General features: G+C 50.5%; 2 protein-coding genes and 1 long non-coding RNA gene across 3 annotated transcripts in view; 1 reads left to right on the forward strand and 2 right to left on the reverse strand.

The window, feature by feature from the left end:
* Window positions 1–41: 41 nt before the first annotated feature.
* Window positions 42–704, reverse strand: CLDN22 (claudin 22). Its single transcript, XM_040489884.1, has one exon. The coding sequence runs from the start codon at window positions 702–704 to the stop codon at window positions 42–44; it is 663 nt and encodes a 220-aa protein (XP_040345818.1).
* Window positions 705–2,261: 1,557 nt separating this feature from the next.
* On the reverse strand, window positions 2,262–2,939 carry LOC121039650 (putative claudin-24). Its single transcript, XM_040489883.1, has one exon. It carries the CDS (start codon window positions 2,922–2,924, stop codon window positions 2,262–2,264), a length of 663 nt encoding a protein of 220 aa, XP_040345817.1. The 5' UTR covers window positions 2,925–2,939.
* Window positions 2,940–12,718: 9,779 nt separating this feature from the next.
* LOC121039652 (uncharacterized) overlaps window positions 12,719–16,640 on the forward strand; it is a 14,620-nt gene continuing 10,698 nt past the window's right edge. The window contains exon 1 of the long non-coding RNA XR_005794904.1: window positions 12,719–12,876. This is a non-coding gene — a long non-coding RNA (uncharacterized LOC121039652). The remainder of the gene's footprint in view (window positions 12,877–16,640) is intronic.

Genomic DNA, 16,640 nt, shown 5'->3' on the forward strand with positions numbered 1-16,640 from the left:
GAGCTTCACTTGAAGAGTAGACGCCACTGATCCTTCCTGGCTTAGACTTTCAGATGGGCTTTTTTCATCTCCAGGTGCTGACGGTGACACTGTGTTTCTACCACCGCGTAGGGGCCCGGAGCCGGAACTGCCTGGGTAACGCAGGCCACACAGTTCAGCAGGCAGCCTCCCAGGAGGAGGGAAAACCCAGCAGACCAGCCCAGAAAGAGGGCTTCCCCAAACTCCCACCGGGGCACAATCTCTGGCATGGTCTCATCCCAGAACTCCTGGACGGTCACGTGGGCGACCCAGGAGACCGGAACCAGGGTCGCGACGCCTGCTGCCCAGAACACAGTCCCTCCCAGGATCAGCAGTCCCTTCTTGAGGCCCGGCCGCGTCTCTCCGACCCTCAAGCAGTCCAGGCCGAACCCGGAGGCCAGCAGGCCCAGGAGCCCCAGCCCGTTGGACAGGAACATTAAGATCCTGGAGATCCTGAGTTCGGCAGGCAAAGCCAGGAAGGATTCAAAGTCCTTGCACTGTGTCCCCCCTTCCTCTTGGACGACACAGACCTGCCAGAGTCCCATGGTCCAGTTCTCCATCTCGTTTAAGTCCAAATTGAGGTTTTTCCATTGCGGCAGGTAGTTTGTAAGACAGGACAAAACCCATCCCAGCAGAGAGAGTGAAATTCCAGCTAATTGCGCCACGCTTCGAACTACTAAAGCCATTGCAGATCCCCAGGAGCTTGAGCCAAACTAACTCCTGCCTTTCGATCTCTGCGTGGGGACGTGTGACACCTTACGCTGTCACTTCAGAGCTCGGAAATATTTCTTCATTGTGTGTAGAGGATTCTTGCCAGAGCTGCTATTGTTTGAAAAGGTGTTGACTAGGTTTCAGCAAAGGATACAAGGAAGTAAGTCTGCCAGCCAGTAATGCCCAGGTGTGGCCAGCACCGTGCCCGTGTCCTAGGAGCTGACTCCGTAGTAGCAGTTTGTCTCTGCAATAACATCAGGTAGGACCGATCCTCCTTTCCTCGTTAACATTGCTAGCTTTCTAGCGAGTCAAAGAGTGAAGGAGTCTCAACGCAAAATGTGTACCCGACAGCTTGGGCTCAGCTCCCACCGCTCGCTTTCTTAGCAATTACACCTGTCCAGATAGCCATCTGCTGCCGCTCTCCTGTCTCAATACGTACGTCGTGGTCATACCGGATGTTACCATTTTCTAAAAGTGAGTTCCAGAAAAGTATTTCTTATCGGAAATCTCTCTAGACCTTGCATCCGGTCTGTTCAGAAGACCCGTAAGCTACATCCACCACATAACATAGGAAGCAGTACTGAACTCCCCACCCCAAATACCCAGTCTACTTACCTACACGCCTTTTTGTCAGATCCGTGCACGTGTGCGTACGCACTTGTTATTTATTTATTTATTTTTTCCCCTACGTGGGCTTTCTGCATCGTGGAAAAGTTAAGCTGTAGGACTTTGTAGGTCAGCATGGACATCTCCCCTGGTTCACTTACTAATGTATGTATCCCCATGTCTGTCATTTTTCACTGAACCAAGGAAAGTTGTTACTGAGCAAACGAACTGTCACTATCTGGATAGCAAGCAAAATATTTTTGGAGTTGTTGATTTTATTATTTTTTTTTAATTGGAAACTTTGGAAGGGAGAGACAGGAGAGACTGGCCAGTATGTTGACTCTTGAGAGAATCGTGATATACTGAAAACCGTAAGCCCCCTAAAACCCTGTCACACAGGGTACCTAGTCATCTCCTAGATGCAAACCACCTGTGTTCAAAGAAGACCAAAGTCCCTGTGGTGGAAATAATACTTTGGGACAGGCTTAACAGGGGATATCGCTAATGCAGAATGTTTAAAAGATCGCAGATTGGTTTTTTTCCTTAGGAAACAGAAACTAATTATTATTATTCCCAGCTATCAACAAAAGCAAAGTTCCTGATATAAAATTTAACACATCAAAGCTTAATTCTGATTAGAATGGACGGCCACCGCCACGTTTTGATTTAAATAACCGGGTCGATGAAATTATCTTTGCTCATCCCTGTGTAATGCTTCCCATGATAGTTTCCTTTTAGATATAAGACTTGCCTCTTTCTTACTTCTCCAGATTTGGGGAGGAAGAGGGGACCTAGGATCGAAAAGTAGTTACTTAATGAGAAACCGAGAGCAGCACAGATTTAATTACATAACAAAGACCCCTTGCTAGCATAGACCCCACTTCGCGGTTGATGTGGAAAGATGTCTTTGTGCTCTTGCCAAAGTCTTACACTCTCGGGTCTGCAGTTCCATTTTCCAGGTACAGACACTGAATTTGCATTTCTGCCACCGCATAGGGGCCCGGAGCCCGAGCGGCCTGGGTAGTACAGGCCACACAGTTCAGCAGGCAGCCTCCCAAGAGGAGGGAAAACCCAGCAGACCAGCCCAGAAAGAGGGCTTCCCCAAACTCCCACCTGGGCACAATCTCTGGCATGGTCTCATCCCAGAACTCCTGGACGGTCACGTGGGCGACCCAGGAGACCGGAACCAGGGTCGCGACGCCTGCTGCCCAGAACACAGTCCCTCCCAGGATCAGCAGTCCCTTCTTGAGGCCTGGCCGCGTCTCTCCGACCCTCAAGCAGTCCAGGCCGAACCCGGAGGCCAGAAGGCCCAGGAGCCCCAGCCCGTTGGACAGGAACATTAAGATCCTGGAGATCCTGAGTTCGGCAGGCAAAGCCAGGAAGGATTCAAAGTCCTTGCATTGTCTCCCCACCTCCTCTTGGACGACACAGGCCTGCCAGAGTCCCATGGTCCAGTTCTCCATCTCGTTTAAGTCCAAATTGAGGTTTTTCCAATGTGGCAGGTAAGTTGTAATAATGGACAAAACCCATCCCAGCAAAGATAACGAAAGTCCAACGAGCTGCGTCGCCACTCTAAAGACTAGAGCCATTGCAACAAGTCTTACAACTTTGGCCACCCCTGTGGGAGTCACTGTCTTTCGTGCTTCACAGTAGTGTGACTGTTTTGGTCCTATGCTGCCCGGAATATAAGCTTGGGCCATTAACTCTTTGGAAACTCTGAAATGCGTTTTTGTTCTTCTCGAATATAATGTTTCATGTAAAGGACGAAGGACCCTGTTAAAACTATGAGTTAGGCTTTCTGATAAGGATTTGATCTGTTACCTTCCAATTTGCTTGGTAAAATTATATCCCCAATGCTTGATGAGTATAAGTCTAAGGATGAACAAAGAAGGCTCTGTGACCCCTCACCCTAAAATACAACAGAAATCTTTGTGCTTCAATATGGATTAATTAGATTTTAAGTGGTGATAAAAGGCTGGCTCTTTCTGCAACAGGACTTCATTGTGATAGCTGAATCTGAGGTTTCAGGGATGCAAAACAAGACCTTGTAAAGAAAGGTAGACTGTTTCCCTATAATCTTTATTCTCCTCGGACTTCCTTAACCTACACAAGGGCCTGGCCCTCCTTCTTGAGTGTCACAGGCCCTCAGTGGGGACTTGGCAGGAAAGTTGCCCCAGATTCCTTTGAAAGGTAGAGGCGGGTTCACTGGGTTCATTAAAATGAAAAAGACCGACGACTGATGCCCAAGAGGTGCTAAGTGAGGAGAGGAAAATCCTGGGAAGCTCTGGGTCTCACTCTTAAGATTTTCTCCATCCACATTGGGGACTTGGTTTTCCAAGTCCCACATTAGGGACAGTGTTTCTCGGTATCTGAGAGGCGTGTGTGTGTGTGTGTGTGTGTGTCCCCGTCCAAAGCTGAGCTGTGTCTGCTGTCATTTAAGCCACACAGACAAAGCACCACCAGGCAGGAAGACTCCCGACGGGTCCAACACAAAGGTTCTGTGAGAAAACAACAGCCACAAGGGGGCTGACCTTTGAGGCTTCATCTTGTTTGTTTTTTCGATTTAGGCCCCACCTTGAGAGCATACTTCTGCAGAGGGTGACCCCTGGGAGAATACAGGGCCTCCCAGGTGGGACAAGAGGTCACGTGCTCCAGATTCCCGGGGCTGCTCCAACCCCTCTCTGCAAGGGGCCCCGGGACTCCTGCACCCACAGCGGGAAGGTCGGATCTGACAGGCTTGTGGGGGGACAGGACAGGAAGGTTCCTCAAATGGAGCCGTTGCCCTGGAGGATTCTAACGGGCTGAAACAGAACCACTGCCCGTCACGACCCAGTGGTTGAGTCTAGTCCAGGGTCAGAGAAGAGCTTTTATGATATTGCTCAATGGGAGATGGGAGAGAACAGAACCCAGAGCCTGATGTCGCCAAGTAAGCCTCAGAGTCATTAGGTGAATGGCGCTCTCTTGAGTATTTGCCATCATTTTATGTTAAAAAAAAAAAAAAAAAAAAAAAGATGAGTTCTTAACTTTTACAAATTTTCCGAATCCCTTAAGTATATTGCTGTCCTCAATGAACTAAAAAGGTGGTTCCAGTTTGCACAAAGACGTAAGAGTCCACAAAGGGCTAGCGATTTGTCCTGAGCCCTTATCACCAGGAGCTGGGATAATGGTAAGCTAGGGCTTTCCTCCAGGCAGGTGGCCAGGATGCAGAGAGCTCTGGAGAACAACCATTAAGAGTCACGAGGAGATGATTCCGAATATCACAATGAGATGTGTGTGTGTGTGTGTGTGTGTGTGAGAGAGAGAGAGAGAGAGAGAGAGGGAGAGGGAGAGGGAGATGGAATGGAATAGGCCGCCCTGGGAGGCAGTGACCCTTCCTTCCCAAGGGTGTTTTAAAAAGGCTAATTCTCACCTGTCCGGGCCACCTTGGGGGAGGTGTGTGCCATGCAGGGGGTGGGGGGGAGGGCGCGGATGTGTGACCCCTCAACTCCTTTATTCTTTCAGCATTTAGAAAAATATTTTCGAGCACCTCCTCCTGGCCAGACTGTTTAAGTGTGAAAGACACAATCAAGACCACGGTGGATGCAGGCCCCGCCCCAGGGGCTCGCATCCCAGTGGGAAGAAGCCATCGCGGAAACACGTGAGTAAGAGAATTCAGAGAAATACAAGGAGCGGGGGAAGTGAGTGCTCAGGGCGGGGAAACCCCAGTGCAGCATCCCTGGGACTGGAAGGTGCGAAGCCCCGACCCACAGCCGCATGCACCTGGGCCGGTGTGTGGGCTCCTGCTGAGGCCGCGCTGGTCCCGGAGTGGGTGTGGGGGCGGAATTTGGAAAACAAAATCACCAGCACAACGTTCAGGGAGTGGAGGACCACACGATCTCTGTCTCCCAAACGTTAATCTGAAAACAAAAACCCCAAGGGCGCCTGGGTGGCTCAGTCAGTTGAGCGTCTGACTCTTGATTTCAGCTCAGGTCGTGATCTCAGGATCGTGGGATCAAGCCCTGCGTCGGGCTCTATGCTGGGCGCGGGGCCTGCTTAGGAATCTCTCTCCCTCGCCCTCTGCCCTTCCCCCCCAACTCGTGCGCACCGTCCGTCTCTCTCTCAAAAATTAAATGAATGAATGAATGAATGAATGAATAAGTAAAATTAAAACAAAAATCCCTGTTTACCAAAAGTCACACACCTGGGGACACCTCTCAGTCCAGAGCAAGTGTTGACGAATGTCCCCAAGTAAACCATCCGTAAATTTAGTTGCTTGAAAACAGCAATCACGTAGGTGTATTTACTCGCGAATCTGCAGTCTGGGACAACGGTCTCTGCTCCCGGTGATGTCAAGTGAGGCTGAACATCACCCTCACAGACAAGGCTGTCACAGGGGCCTGCTCCATCCTAGGAGAGGGACGGAGAGGCACCGTCTCTCGGTGGGGAAGCAGCAAGTCTCTGGAAGAACTGTGGGACTGGAGGTACTTTCGTGGCCATTTTCGGAAAACGGATCTGTCAATGCAGCTGTGAGCCAATCTAGATCGTAGGAGACACGTGGCAGGCATCACGTGGGGAACACGACCTTCCTTTCCCTCCTGGGTTTTATGTTTTCACGTTCAAGGTGAAGTCTGTGGTCGCAGGCAAAATGGGTTGCTTGCCCTGCCCTGCCTGCTGTCCTGGGACCTGCCGTCGGGGAAGGGAGTCCCTTCGAGGGTTCACGGGTTCAGCCTCACGCGTTTGGGCCCCCGCTCTGTGCCAGGCAGCACGTGAGAACCAGGGCTGGAGAGAGCGGTCATCAAGCAAGACCAACCCAGAGAAGAAGACGGGATGCTGAACACCCTGATAGGGACAGCGCTGGGGCAGGATGGCTGTTTCAGGGGAGGGACGCCGGCAAAGGTGTCTGGGGGTCGCTCCCGAAAGACAGTGGGCCGGAACAGCTGGTGCCTGGCCGGAGATCGAGGGCGCCCGTCGAAGATGAGGCCAGGTCACGGGGCACCGTCATGCAAGCTAAATCATTTGGAGTTTAGAATATAGATCATCAAAAGCCTTTGCAGGATTGTAAGCAAGGGTCATTTATGCACAACCTAACCGGTGGCCCCAGAGACGAGCTCCTTTGTACCATTAAGTCACAGACGCCCCGGGGGCACCCAGGTGGCTCAGTCGGTTAAGCGTCAGACTCTTGGTTTCAGCTCAGGTCGGCATCTCACGGTTCCTGGGTTCGAGCCCCATGTCGGGCTCCGCACTGACAGTGCAGAGCCTGCTTGGGATTCTCTCTCTCTTCTCTCTGCCCCTCGCCCACTCTTTCTCTCAAAATAAATAAATAATTTTAAAAAGAAAAAAAACGTTTAAAAAAAAAATGGAGCGCCTCGGTGGCTCGGTCAGGTAAGCGTCCGACTCCCGCTCAGGTCATGATCTCACGGTTTGTGCGTTCGAGCCCCGCGTCGGGCTCTGTGCCGACAGCTGGAAGCCCGGAGCTGCTTCCGATTCTGTGTCTCCCTCTCTGCCCCTCCCCTGCTCTCTCTCTCTTCCTCTCTGTCTCAAAAATAAACATAAAAAAAGACACGGAAGCCCTAAGAGCAAGACCACCTGAAAGCGTCGCTGCTCCTGAAGCAGGTGGCCCCCTGGGCAATGGCAACCCTAAATGCAGGGGAAGATGAGCGGGGAGAGGGATTGAAGAGAGAAGGGGCCGGGGCGCGAGATGTCTTTTGAGAGCATTAAAGTCTGAAGGCAGTGGAGACACACAAGCCCCGTGATCTCAGAATTTCTCAAGAAGCCCCATCGGCCCTGGGAGATCAGCGCACACCTTCCCAGGGCCCAGCGAGCGGTCCTTCCTCCCACCACGGGCCAGCCACGAGGGGAGCACAGGATGAAGCAGTTGGCTTGGTTCGGGATCTTGAAGGGAAAAAGTGCGAAGACTCTGGAATCCGCATTGTGGGGACACGCAGGGGGAACAACCAACCACAGAAACTACAAACGTCCCTCCGCGGCCCGTCTCCCAGGGAGGGCTCCGGCGCTCGATGAAGGGGGAGAATCCGCCTCTGTCGTAACAGGTGCTCAGGCCTCCCTGCCACTTTGACATAAGAGTAGAGACAAAGGGGTCCTCCTGCCAAACACAACTGTTTTGAGCAAAAGAAAACCTGTGGTGGATGACGTTTCTGAAAAACATCCCTTGTCCTGCTAAACAGAGATTCGCACTCTGAATCCTGGGAGGGCGCCCATGAGGCTAAGACACCCTGTCGCCCTCACAGCCCCCAGGGCACGATGCCTTGGGTTCAACAAATAGTTGTCTATTAAGTAAAAAAGGTGGGTCCCTCTAAATGATAGTGAATAGAGACATACGGTCCCAACGCTGTAATAAATGCCCATCACCGCCGATTCCCTTTCATGACGATGATGACACAGCCTGGCCGTCCTGGTTTATCTGAGCATGACCGGTGGTAGGAAATGTTACCCAAACATCATGAGTTAGCAAACAAGAGTGTCCTGTTCCGGAAGGGTGTCAAGATTGACCTATTCTAGGTTTGGGAAAATGCCAGAAAGGCCGGGGGTGCACGGATACGTTCCCTGGGTGCTAAAGGTGGGGGCTTTTCCTTTCCCACATTTTCGTTAGTTGTGTTTTCTAAATGTTCTACAAACCATGCAGGATTCTCAAAAGGGGAAATCAGGGTTATAAAAGGGGGGGGGGCGGGGAACTGTCGGACTAAGCTTTTTTTCTTTTGTCAGATCATAATAATAGATAACAGTTGCCACATGTTTTCTGCTCCCCAGGCACTGTCCCGGGGGCCTGGAACACACGGTAGCTCGCTTTGTCCTCACGATCACCGACCGCGGAGGCACTAGCCGCAGACCTGTTTTGTAGATGACAACGCACACAGGCGGGTAACTTACCCACAGTCACAGGGTCTTTTACAGAGCTCTGGATGCAGGCGCCTACATTCTTTTCCCAGAGCACAGACGTGGGCTGGGGCGCGGTCCCCAAGTCTGCCTTCAGCGGAGTTGCTCTAAGGCTCTGGGCTTCAGAACCTCCTGAGGGACTTCGTTCCAGCTGGACTTCGGGGTTCTGCCCCCCAGTGGTGCGCCGGTAAACATTTCAGCAGCGGCTCCTGGGCTGTGGGAGCCCCCATTTTTAGCCTTTGCCAGTTTCCGCGGTGTAAGTACTTTTTTTTTTTTTTTATTTAATTTTAATGTTTATTTTTGAGAGAGGGAGAGAGAGAGAGGGCAAGTCGGGGAGGGGCAGAGAGAGAGAGAGAGAGAGGGAGACACAAGAATCCGAAGCAGGCTCCAGGCTCTAGGCTCTGAGCTGTCAGCCCAGAGCCCGACGCAGGGCTCGAACCCACAAACCGCGAGATCATGACCTGAGCCGAAGTCGGACACTTAACCGACTGAGCCACCCAGGCGCCCCAAGACACCGATGGTTTAAAAACAAACAAAAAACTGTGTTAAAGTTTATAGCCCTTATCCATCACTTGAATTGACTGGTTTGATTTATCATTGCCAGGCAGTCTATTCATTGAGCGTCCCTGAAACTCACCAAACAACTTTGAGAAGAGAGCAAAGGAAAACGATCCAGTCCTTGCCAACTGGAATCAGAGAGAGAGAGAGAGAGAGAAGAGGACATCGAATACCATAAAGAAAAATATCTCTATATGTCTATAAACAAAAACAAACTATTACTGCTCTGCAAGCGAGAACACGTGTGCCTGGGCCTTTAAACTTGAAGCCAGTAGCTTGCTCGGATCTCTGGGGGGGTCAGCGCCAGGAAGTCATTCCGCCTGGCCTGCCGTGTTGTGCCCAGGACAGTTCTGGGGGGAACGCAGTGAAGCAGGTGGCCGGGGTGGATATCCGGGGCACGGATCGGGGAGGAGGTGTGGACCCTTTCCCTGGGATGCGTCGTCCACACGCACTGGTTCTGGTTTGTGAGCGGCTCCAGGGTCGGTTTCAGGCGATGGCATTTAGGGCAGGAAGCAGAGGAAGCCTGGTCCCCGTTAACCGATCCCCCCTGGCATGCCCCGGCGTGAGGGGACGTGTGGGGTTCCAGCGGCGGGTCTGAAAGCCCTTTTTCATAGCTGGGTGTGTGGGGCTGCAGTGTCTCTGAAGGCCCCGTCGCCTGATGTTCCCAAAGTCCCAGCTGAGATTTGGTTCCAAGCCTTAAGAAAACTGAGGCTGAAAAACTAATGTGAGGAGGCCTCGAATCCGGGTAGTGAAGGGAGCCTCCCGTCTATGCGGCATCTGCTAGGGAAAAACAGAACAGAACAGAACAGAACAACTCAGAATGAAGGCTAATGCCAACAGCCAGGATTTGATGAGCGCTTCCTGCTGGCCGGGCATTGGGATGAGGATTGTATCTGTGGTACCTTCGTCCTCCTCACGAGAGCTCTATGATGTAGACGCTGTTATTACTCCATCTAACAGGTAAGGGGTCTGAGGCTTAAATAAGCCAATTAGCCTCCCATACATAGAGCAAGGATTGAAGCCCAAACCCATCCAGCACCAAAGCCCAGGCCTTAACCCCTTCAGCACCGTGGAAGCAGCCGTCAGCCATCGTCGCGCTTGCCTCTCCGTTTTGTCCAGACGCTTTGCACCCGCGGGGCACCCTGCTCCCTCCTCGAACCAGGGTCAGGCGCTGAGCGCACCTCGGCCTGGTGCCACGAAGCCCACCCAGGCTTTAGGGCTGGGAAGTTAGCAGCTGTGACAGCAGGGGCGCCCGGGGGGGGCGGGGGGACTCAGTCGGTTGAGCGTCCGACTTCGGCTCAGGTCATGACCTCGCGGTTCGTGCGTTCGAGCCCCGTGTCCGGCTCCGTGCTGACGGCCCAGAGCCCGCTTCGGATCTCTCCACTGCTGACCCGCTTGCGCTCTCTCTCTCTCTCTCTCAAAGTAAATAAATAAACATAAAAAAAAAAAAAGAAAGAAAGAAATGCACAGTTTTGTCCTTCGGTTGGGGAGAGGGACAGGGGAAAACAAAACGAGCACAAATCTGGTGAGAGTCATGGAGGCTGGTCCAGGTGTCTGAGAAAGTGACATGTGAGCCAGGAACTAACTGATAAGTCAACCAGACAAAGACCCGGGGGGACCGGGCCAGGCACAGGGAGCAACAGTGGGAAGTTGAATGGGAACATGCGTGCCGTGTTTCCGGAACCCAGCTGAGGGCGCTGTGGCAGGAGAGCAGGGAGCAAAGTGAGGTGCTGGGGGGCCAGGTGAGGCCACCACACGCCCACCGGGGGTTGTGGAGAGGGGCTTGGGTTTCACCGTGACTGCTTCCCTGCGCCGCAGCCCGGAGCACGGACGTGATCCAACGTGTGTTTTGAAGAGATGACTTTGGCAACTGGAAAGAATGGTCAAGGCAGCACTTTGCACGGCCGAGATGATGGTGCCGTCCCGGGAGGATGGTGAGAAATGGAAGAATTTCGGCTGAGCTCTCCAGAGGTTGAGTGGGGAGGACGTGTTGACGCCTGGCAGTGGAGGCTGAGGAGTGGACGGGGACCCAGGATCTTGGCTTTAGCCCCCGGGTGGCTCGTGGCACCATGTACTGAACTGGGAGAGACGAGGAAAGGACAAGAGAGAGAAGAGGCAGGAGTTCTTGGGGCCTGTCTTATATTTGCGATCCTGCTTGCCATCCACACAGGGATGCCGGGTGGGAGGCTGGATAGACGTGTCGTGCGCTCGGAGATCTGAGCCGGAGGCCTAAATGGGGAGTCTTTGGCCTTCGGGTGGGATTTGGGAGCATGGCCAAGATTTATGGGGGATTCGGAGGGAAGAGAAGAGGGCTCACAATGAAGCTGTGAGGAACACCAGCCCTGGGAGAGGGTAGAGGAGGGTGAGTGGGCGGAGGTGACAGGGAGAGAGGCACCAGTGGAAAATCGGATGTGGGGGTGCAGGACCTGGGACAGGAGAACATTCCAACCTCGGCTGGTCTGACCAACTTGTCTAATGCCGCCGGGCAGTGGAGAAAGGGGCAGAGAAGACTTTTTGGCGAGGCAAAGGCCTCACCTTGCATTTCATGTGAAGTCGCCTGAACTTTGTCCTACGAGGAAGGAGGAGTTCAAAATGGCTGACAACGAGCTGGAGGGAAGGAGACCCCTTTGAAGGTTCTTCAGTAGTAAAGGCAACACCATGAGGGCCGAATCTAGGGCCAGAGCAGTGAAATCGAACAGGCAAGAAGAGAGAGTCAAGGTAGAATCACTAGGCGCCTGTGACCTATAACGCGGAGAGGAAGGGATTTCGATGTTGATATACGGACTGTGACATCTTTAACCCAGACGGGAGCTAGCGGGGCCACAGGTGGGAAGGTGGGGACAGGCAGAACTGAGCCCATGTGCCTGTGGCACCTCCCTGTGGCTTTAGGGGTCTTGTGCTCAGGGGAGAAGCTGTGGCTGCTGGTGGAGTTTCTAGAGAGACCAGCGGATAAGAGTTGAAGCCCTGGGCTGGGATGAGCTTACTCAGAAAAAGGATGAAAAGCTAGAACAGCAGAAAAAAAAACTTTAAAAAAAAAAAAAGTGGGCACCTCGGTGGCTCAGTCGGTTGAGCCTCCAACTTCAGCTCAGGTCGTGATCTCACGGTTGGTGAGTTCGAACCCCGCGTCGGGCTCTGTGCGGTCAGTGCAGAGCCCGCTTCGGATCCTCTGTCTCCCTCTCTTTCTGCCCCTCCCTGCTCACTCTCTCTCTCAAAAGTAAATAATTATTTAAAAAAAAAAAGCTTTAAGAACAGCAGAGGCTCTCTAAGTGCAAGGTTCCCCACGGTGGACACAATACACGGGACTCTTCAAGCCTTCGGTAGATGAGTAGGATCCTTGGGACTGTCATGCCCTGGGGAGTGGCCGCAAGATCTGTTTACAGCCTTTCTGGTTCTGGGGCTCACTTTCACAAAACTTGGGTGTAGACTCCCGCTGACAAGTTCCTGGACTCGCTCGTGAAGGGTGGGGGCCCCACTCGATCAGCATTCCCCAAGCTTAGGGAGCTCTGGACTCTGTGAACAGAGGGGGCTCTGGTCCTGTATTCCAGAATGACTTGACTTTATTTTATTTTATTTATTTAATTTTATGTTTATTTTAGAGAGTTGGGTGAAGGGAGGAGCAGAAAGAGAGAGCGAGAGAGAGAGTGAATCTCCAGCAGTTTCCATGCTCAGTGTAGAGCCCGACATGGGGCTCGATCCCACGATCCTGGGATCATGATCTGAGCTGAAATAAAAAATCAGATCCTCTACTGACTGAGCCAACCAGACTCCCCCAGAAATTAAAATTAAAATTTAAATTTAAAATTAAAAAAAAAATTTAATGTTTATTTATTTTTGAGACAGAAGAGACAGAGCATGAGCAGGGGAGGGGCAGAGAGAGGGGGAGACACAGAATCCGAAGCAGGCTACGGGCCCTGAGCTGTCAGCACGGAGCCCGACGTGGGGCTCTAACTCACGAACCACAAGATCATGACCTGAGCCGAAATAGGATGCTTAACGGACTGACCACCCAGGCGCCCCGCCCCCAGAATGACTTTAAAGGAAACATCAGCCTAAGGACCTGTACCAGTCTTAGCCAGGAGTCACGAAATGAGGAATTTCTGGGAACAAAAGGTAAAATCTGAATTCGCATCGCTGCCCGGGTCAAGTTTCCCCGAGGTCACTACGTAGGGGGAGCCCTTTATATAGAATGCTGTGGAAATACTTGTCCCTGGAACTGGGCAGCCCGGTGAGGTGCCAGTTCTGTTCCCTTTCTTTAAACACCACCACCACCAACACCACCGACAGCAACAACAACAAAACAGGCTGCAGAAAACGTTAAGAGTCTCAGTCACATGATCCAGAGTTGACTGAGCACCTACGGCCAGCCACAGGGCTGGGCCCCGGTGGGGAGGGGATGGTGGTGATCACGGGCAGTCATGGTGCCCATCCTCCTGGAGGGAGTCTAATGCATTTTGGCTGGAAATACGAACTCAATGCCTAAATGAAGCCATCTATGGAAAAGCAATCAAATGAGTTAGGTACCTATAAGCCATCCATGTCTGGTTTTAAGCTTCTGGGAACTCTGATCCCCGGCCCGGCAGGGTCACTACACTCAGACGCTCACCAGAAGAGGGGAGAGACAGCCACCACGAGGTGGGGGTCCCAGGGGACAGGGAAGGCCCTTCTCAGGGCAGGTGGGCCTTAGGGAGCTGGGCCGGGGAAAGCTCTGTTTCAATCATGCCCGAACCCCAAATCTCAAAGAGTGTGGGGCAGAGTGGAGGAGCTCAGGTCACTTCCTCACAGGCCTTTCCAGAGCAGTGAGCCTTTCTGGGGACCCATCTTAGCGGCTGTGTCCTGAAGACTTGAGCCCCGGAGGAGGGGTGTCTCCAGCTCAGAGCCAAGTGGGCGCCACCCAGCCCTCTGGTGGCTGAGTGTGGGCTGTGGAAAGGGTCTGTGGGACAGCAGTGCGCACCTGGGCCTCCCCAGAGGACACACCTGTGGCCACCGGGTACACGTCTCTCCCAACACAAGGCTCTTTGTTCTGCCAAAAGGCTGTTCCATCCTGGTTTCCCAAAGACGCTGTGCTAAGGGAGTCTGAAGGAGGTTTCTCTCTTAATTCCCCTGACAAAGGAAATCACTTGTATCCCAGTGACATTATTTTTGTCATGGCCTTTTCCTTCAGAAGCTCCTTGTTATTGAAACTGCTTCAAAGCATTGAGTTGAACAAAAATCAAAATGGCTGCCCGAATGCTTCAGTGGAGCTCGGGTTTAAAGTAACCTTTTTCCTCTCTTCCACAAACCTCCCCACCTCCCCTCTAAGCTTTTTGTTTCAGGAACTGGGTACCACCCCAAGGACAAGACAGAGGAGGCTGGCAGCAGTCTCTGTCAAAACGAGCTAAATCCTGAGGCTCCTGGACAGCTCAGTCAGTTGAGCATCCGACTCTTGATTCAGATCCCAGGGTTGTGGGATTCTCTCTCTCTCTCTCAAAATAAATAAATAAACTAAAAAAAAAAAAAAAAAAAGCAGCATATAATCTTACAGGGAAGACAAGACATTCACCTGGCAACCACCATAGAAGGTAAAGGTGGGGAGTCCCCTAGGCCAGGTACAGATTACAGGAAATGCCTCCAAGGGGATCAAGGGCCAACGATGGAAGAGAAGCGACGGGTTGATTTGGGAAGGCGTCACTAAGAAAAGTGGTCTTTGAGCTTAGCTCAGGAAGTTGGGCAGGATTTGAATAATATTGATTTCATATGGTTTAATCCTTGCCAGGAGAGAGTAATTCCAGACTGGAATTCTTTATCTTCCTCCTTGATATTTCCTTATTAAAGGTCCAGCTCACCCTCCCAGGTATTGTGAATAAATCTTCCTTATCTAAATGTTATCCACTGTGCCTTCAGCATTTGATGAATGCGACCGTGACCTCTTACATAATTTGAATTTTACTTTTGTAAGGGTGACAACGTGAAGCTTTCAAAGAGTTCCACGACCCTTACAATAAGCAAAAGATAAATGTATTTTATTTCACGTGTGGAATTCATTCAGCTCCTGCTCGCATTTTTAACAACGATGAAGAAAATCATGGTCCTAGGTGGGGGGGAAAAAAAAAACCTCTCTTGGCAAATGTTAAGACCTGTTCTGGAAAAACAAAAGTGCATCAGGAAATTAAAAATAGAAGTAGATCTTCTACAACCGGGGACTTTGTTTAATGCCAAAAAGATATTGCAAAATGTGAGACACGGTGGTAATACGTCATTCATTTGACCCTCAAAACCGGAAAAGAATGGACTTGGAAGTGTACGGATATGTACTCTAGCAGTGGTCTTGAAACTTGAGGAATGTGTAGGGAAATAATTTTGTTTTAGTTCTCTCAGAATTTGTTCATGAAACCCAATTTGTGAAAACATAGACTTGAGAAACGTAAAATCTTCTTCTAAAAATATCAAATGTAGGGGCGCCTGGGTGGCGCAGTCGGTTAAGCGTCCGACTTCAGCCAGGTCACGATCTCACGGTCTGTGAGTTCGAGCCCCGCGTCGGGCTCTGGACTGATGGCTCGGAGCCTGGAGCCTGTTTCCGATTCTGTGTCTCCCTCTCTCTCTGCCCCTCCCCCGTTCATGCTCTGTCTCTCTCTGTCCCAAAAATAAATAAACGTTGAAAAAAAAATTAAAAATATCAAATGTAAATTCTCTTAGTGAGTTTTGTCTTTAAAAAGTACTCATTTTTAAAAAGTATCGCTGGGGCAATGCTTGGGTGGCTCCGTTGGTTGAGCATCTGACTTTGGCTCAGGTCTTGATCTCACAGTTCAGGAGTTCAAGCCCCGCGTCGGGCTCTGTGCTGACAGCTCAGAGCCTGGAGCCTGCTTTGGATTCTGTGTCTCCCTCTCTCTCTGCCCCTCCCCTGCTCACTCTCTGTCTCTCAACAACGAATAAACATAAAAAATTTTTTTAAATAAATAAATAAATAAATAGTATCGCTAAAACGAAACTGCAAAATTAAAATTCGGTGGGTGTGTAACCATTTATGATTCCCAGTTTGAGAAACGATTTTAGAAAACTATAATTAAGGCAAATTATATCTCTAATTGCCTGAGAAATAGTAGTAGCTGTTGTCTTTAAGTACGTGATATACTGAAAAAAAAATGTAAACTTTAATTATAAATGGCTACAACCTATGGTAGGGACAGAATAGTAGGACCAAGGGAGCCTAGTTTTACTCTGTAGTTTATACTCTATATCCCACCTCACCTACTACTTCTTTAAAGAATCTGAAGTTGGCGAAGACAATTAAAACCTCTGCAAAACAACGCTGTGGCAAAAACTTCTGGTTTTATTGATTTATCTCTTTTGCACAGAGTACACGCGACTTCAAAATTTTGAAGATTACGTTAAAAGATTGGTTTATGCTATCAACAAAAATTTTTAATCTTTATTTATTTGTTTATTTTTATATAATTTATTTTCAAGTCAGCTAACATCAGTGTATACAGTGTTTTGGCTTTGGGAGTAGATTCCCTTGATTCATCACTTCTATACAACACCCAGTGCTCATCCCAATAAGTACCCTCCTCAATGCCCATCACCCATTGCCCCCCACCATCAACCCTTAGTTTGTTCTCTGTATTTAAGAGTCTCTTATGGTTTGCCTCCCTCTCAGTAACTACCTTTTTTCCTTCCCTTCCCCCATGGTCTTCTGTGAAGTTTCTCAAATTCCACACGAGTGAAAACATATGATATTTGTCTTTCTCTGATGGACTGATCTCACTTAGCATAATACCCGCTAGTTCCATCCATGTTGTTGCAAATGGCAAGATTTCCTTTTTTTGATTGCCAAGTAGTATTCCATTGTGCATATATATACATATATATATACATATATATATATATACATATATATA

This window comes from Herpailurus yagouaroundi, unplaced genomic scaffold (genome assembly GCF_014898765.1).
Source record: "Herpailurus yagouaroundi ecotype Mexico unplaced genomic scaffold, PumYag 181, whole genome shotgun sequence".
NCBI classification, from domain to species: Eukaryota; Metazoa; Chordata; class Mammalia; order Carnivora; family Felidae; genus Herpailurus; species Herpailurus yagouaroundi.

Excerpts from the sequence above, each read along its gene's own strand:
- LOC121039650 (XM_040489883.1), bottom strand. The coding sequence starts at position 2,924 with ATGGCTCTAGTCTTTAGAGTGGCGACGCAGCTCGTTGGACTTTCGTTA.
- CLDN22 (XM_040489884.1), bottom strand. The coding sequence starts at position 704 with ATGGCTTTAGTAGTTCGAAGCGTGGCGCAATTAGCTGGAATTTCACTC.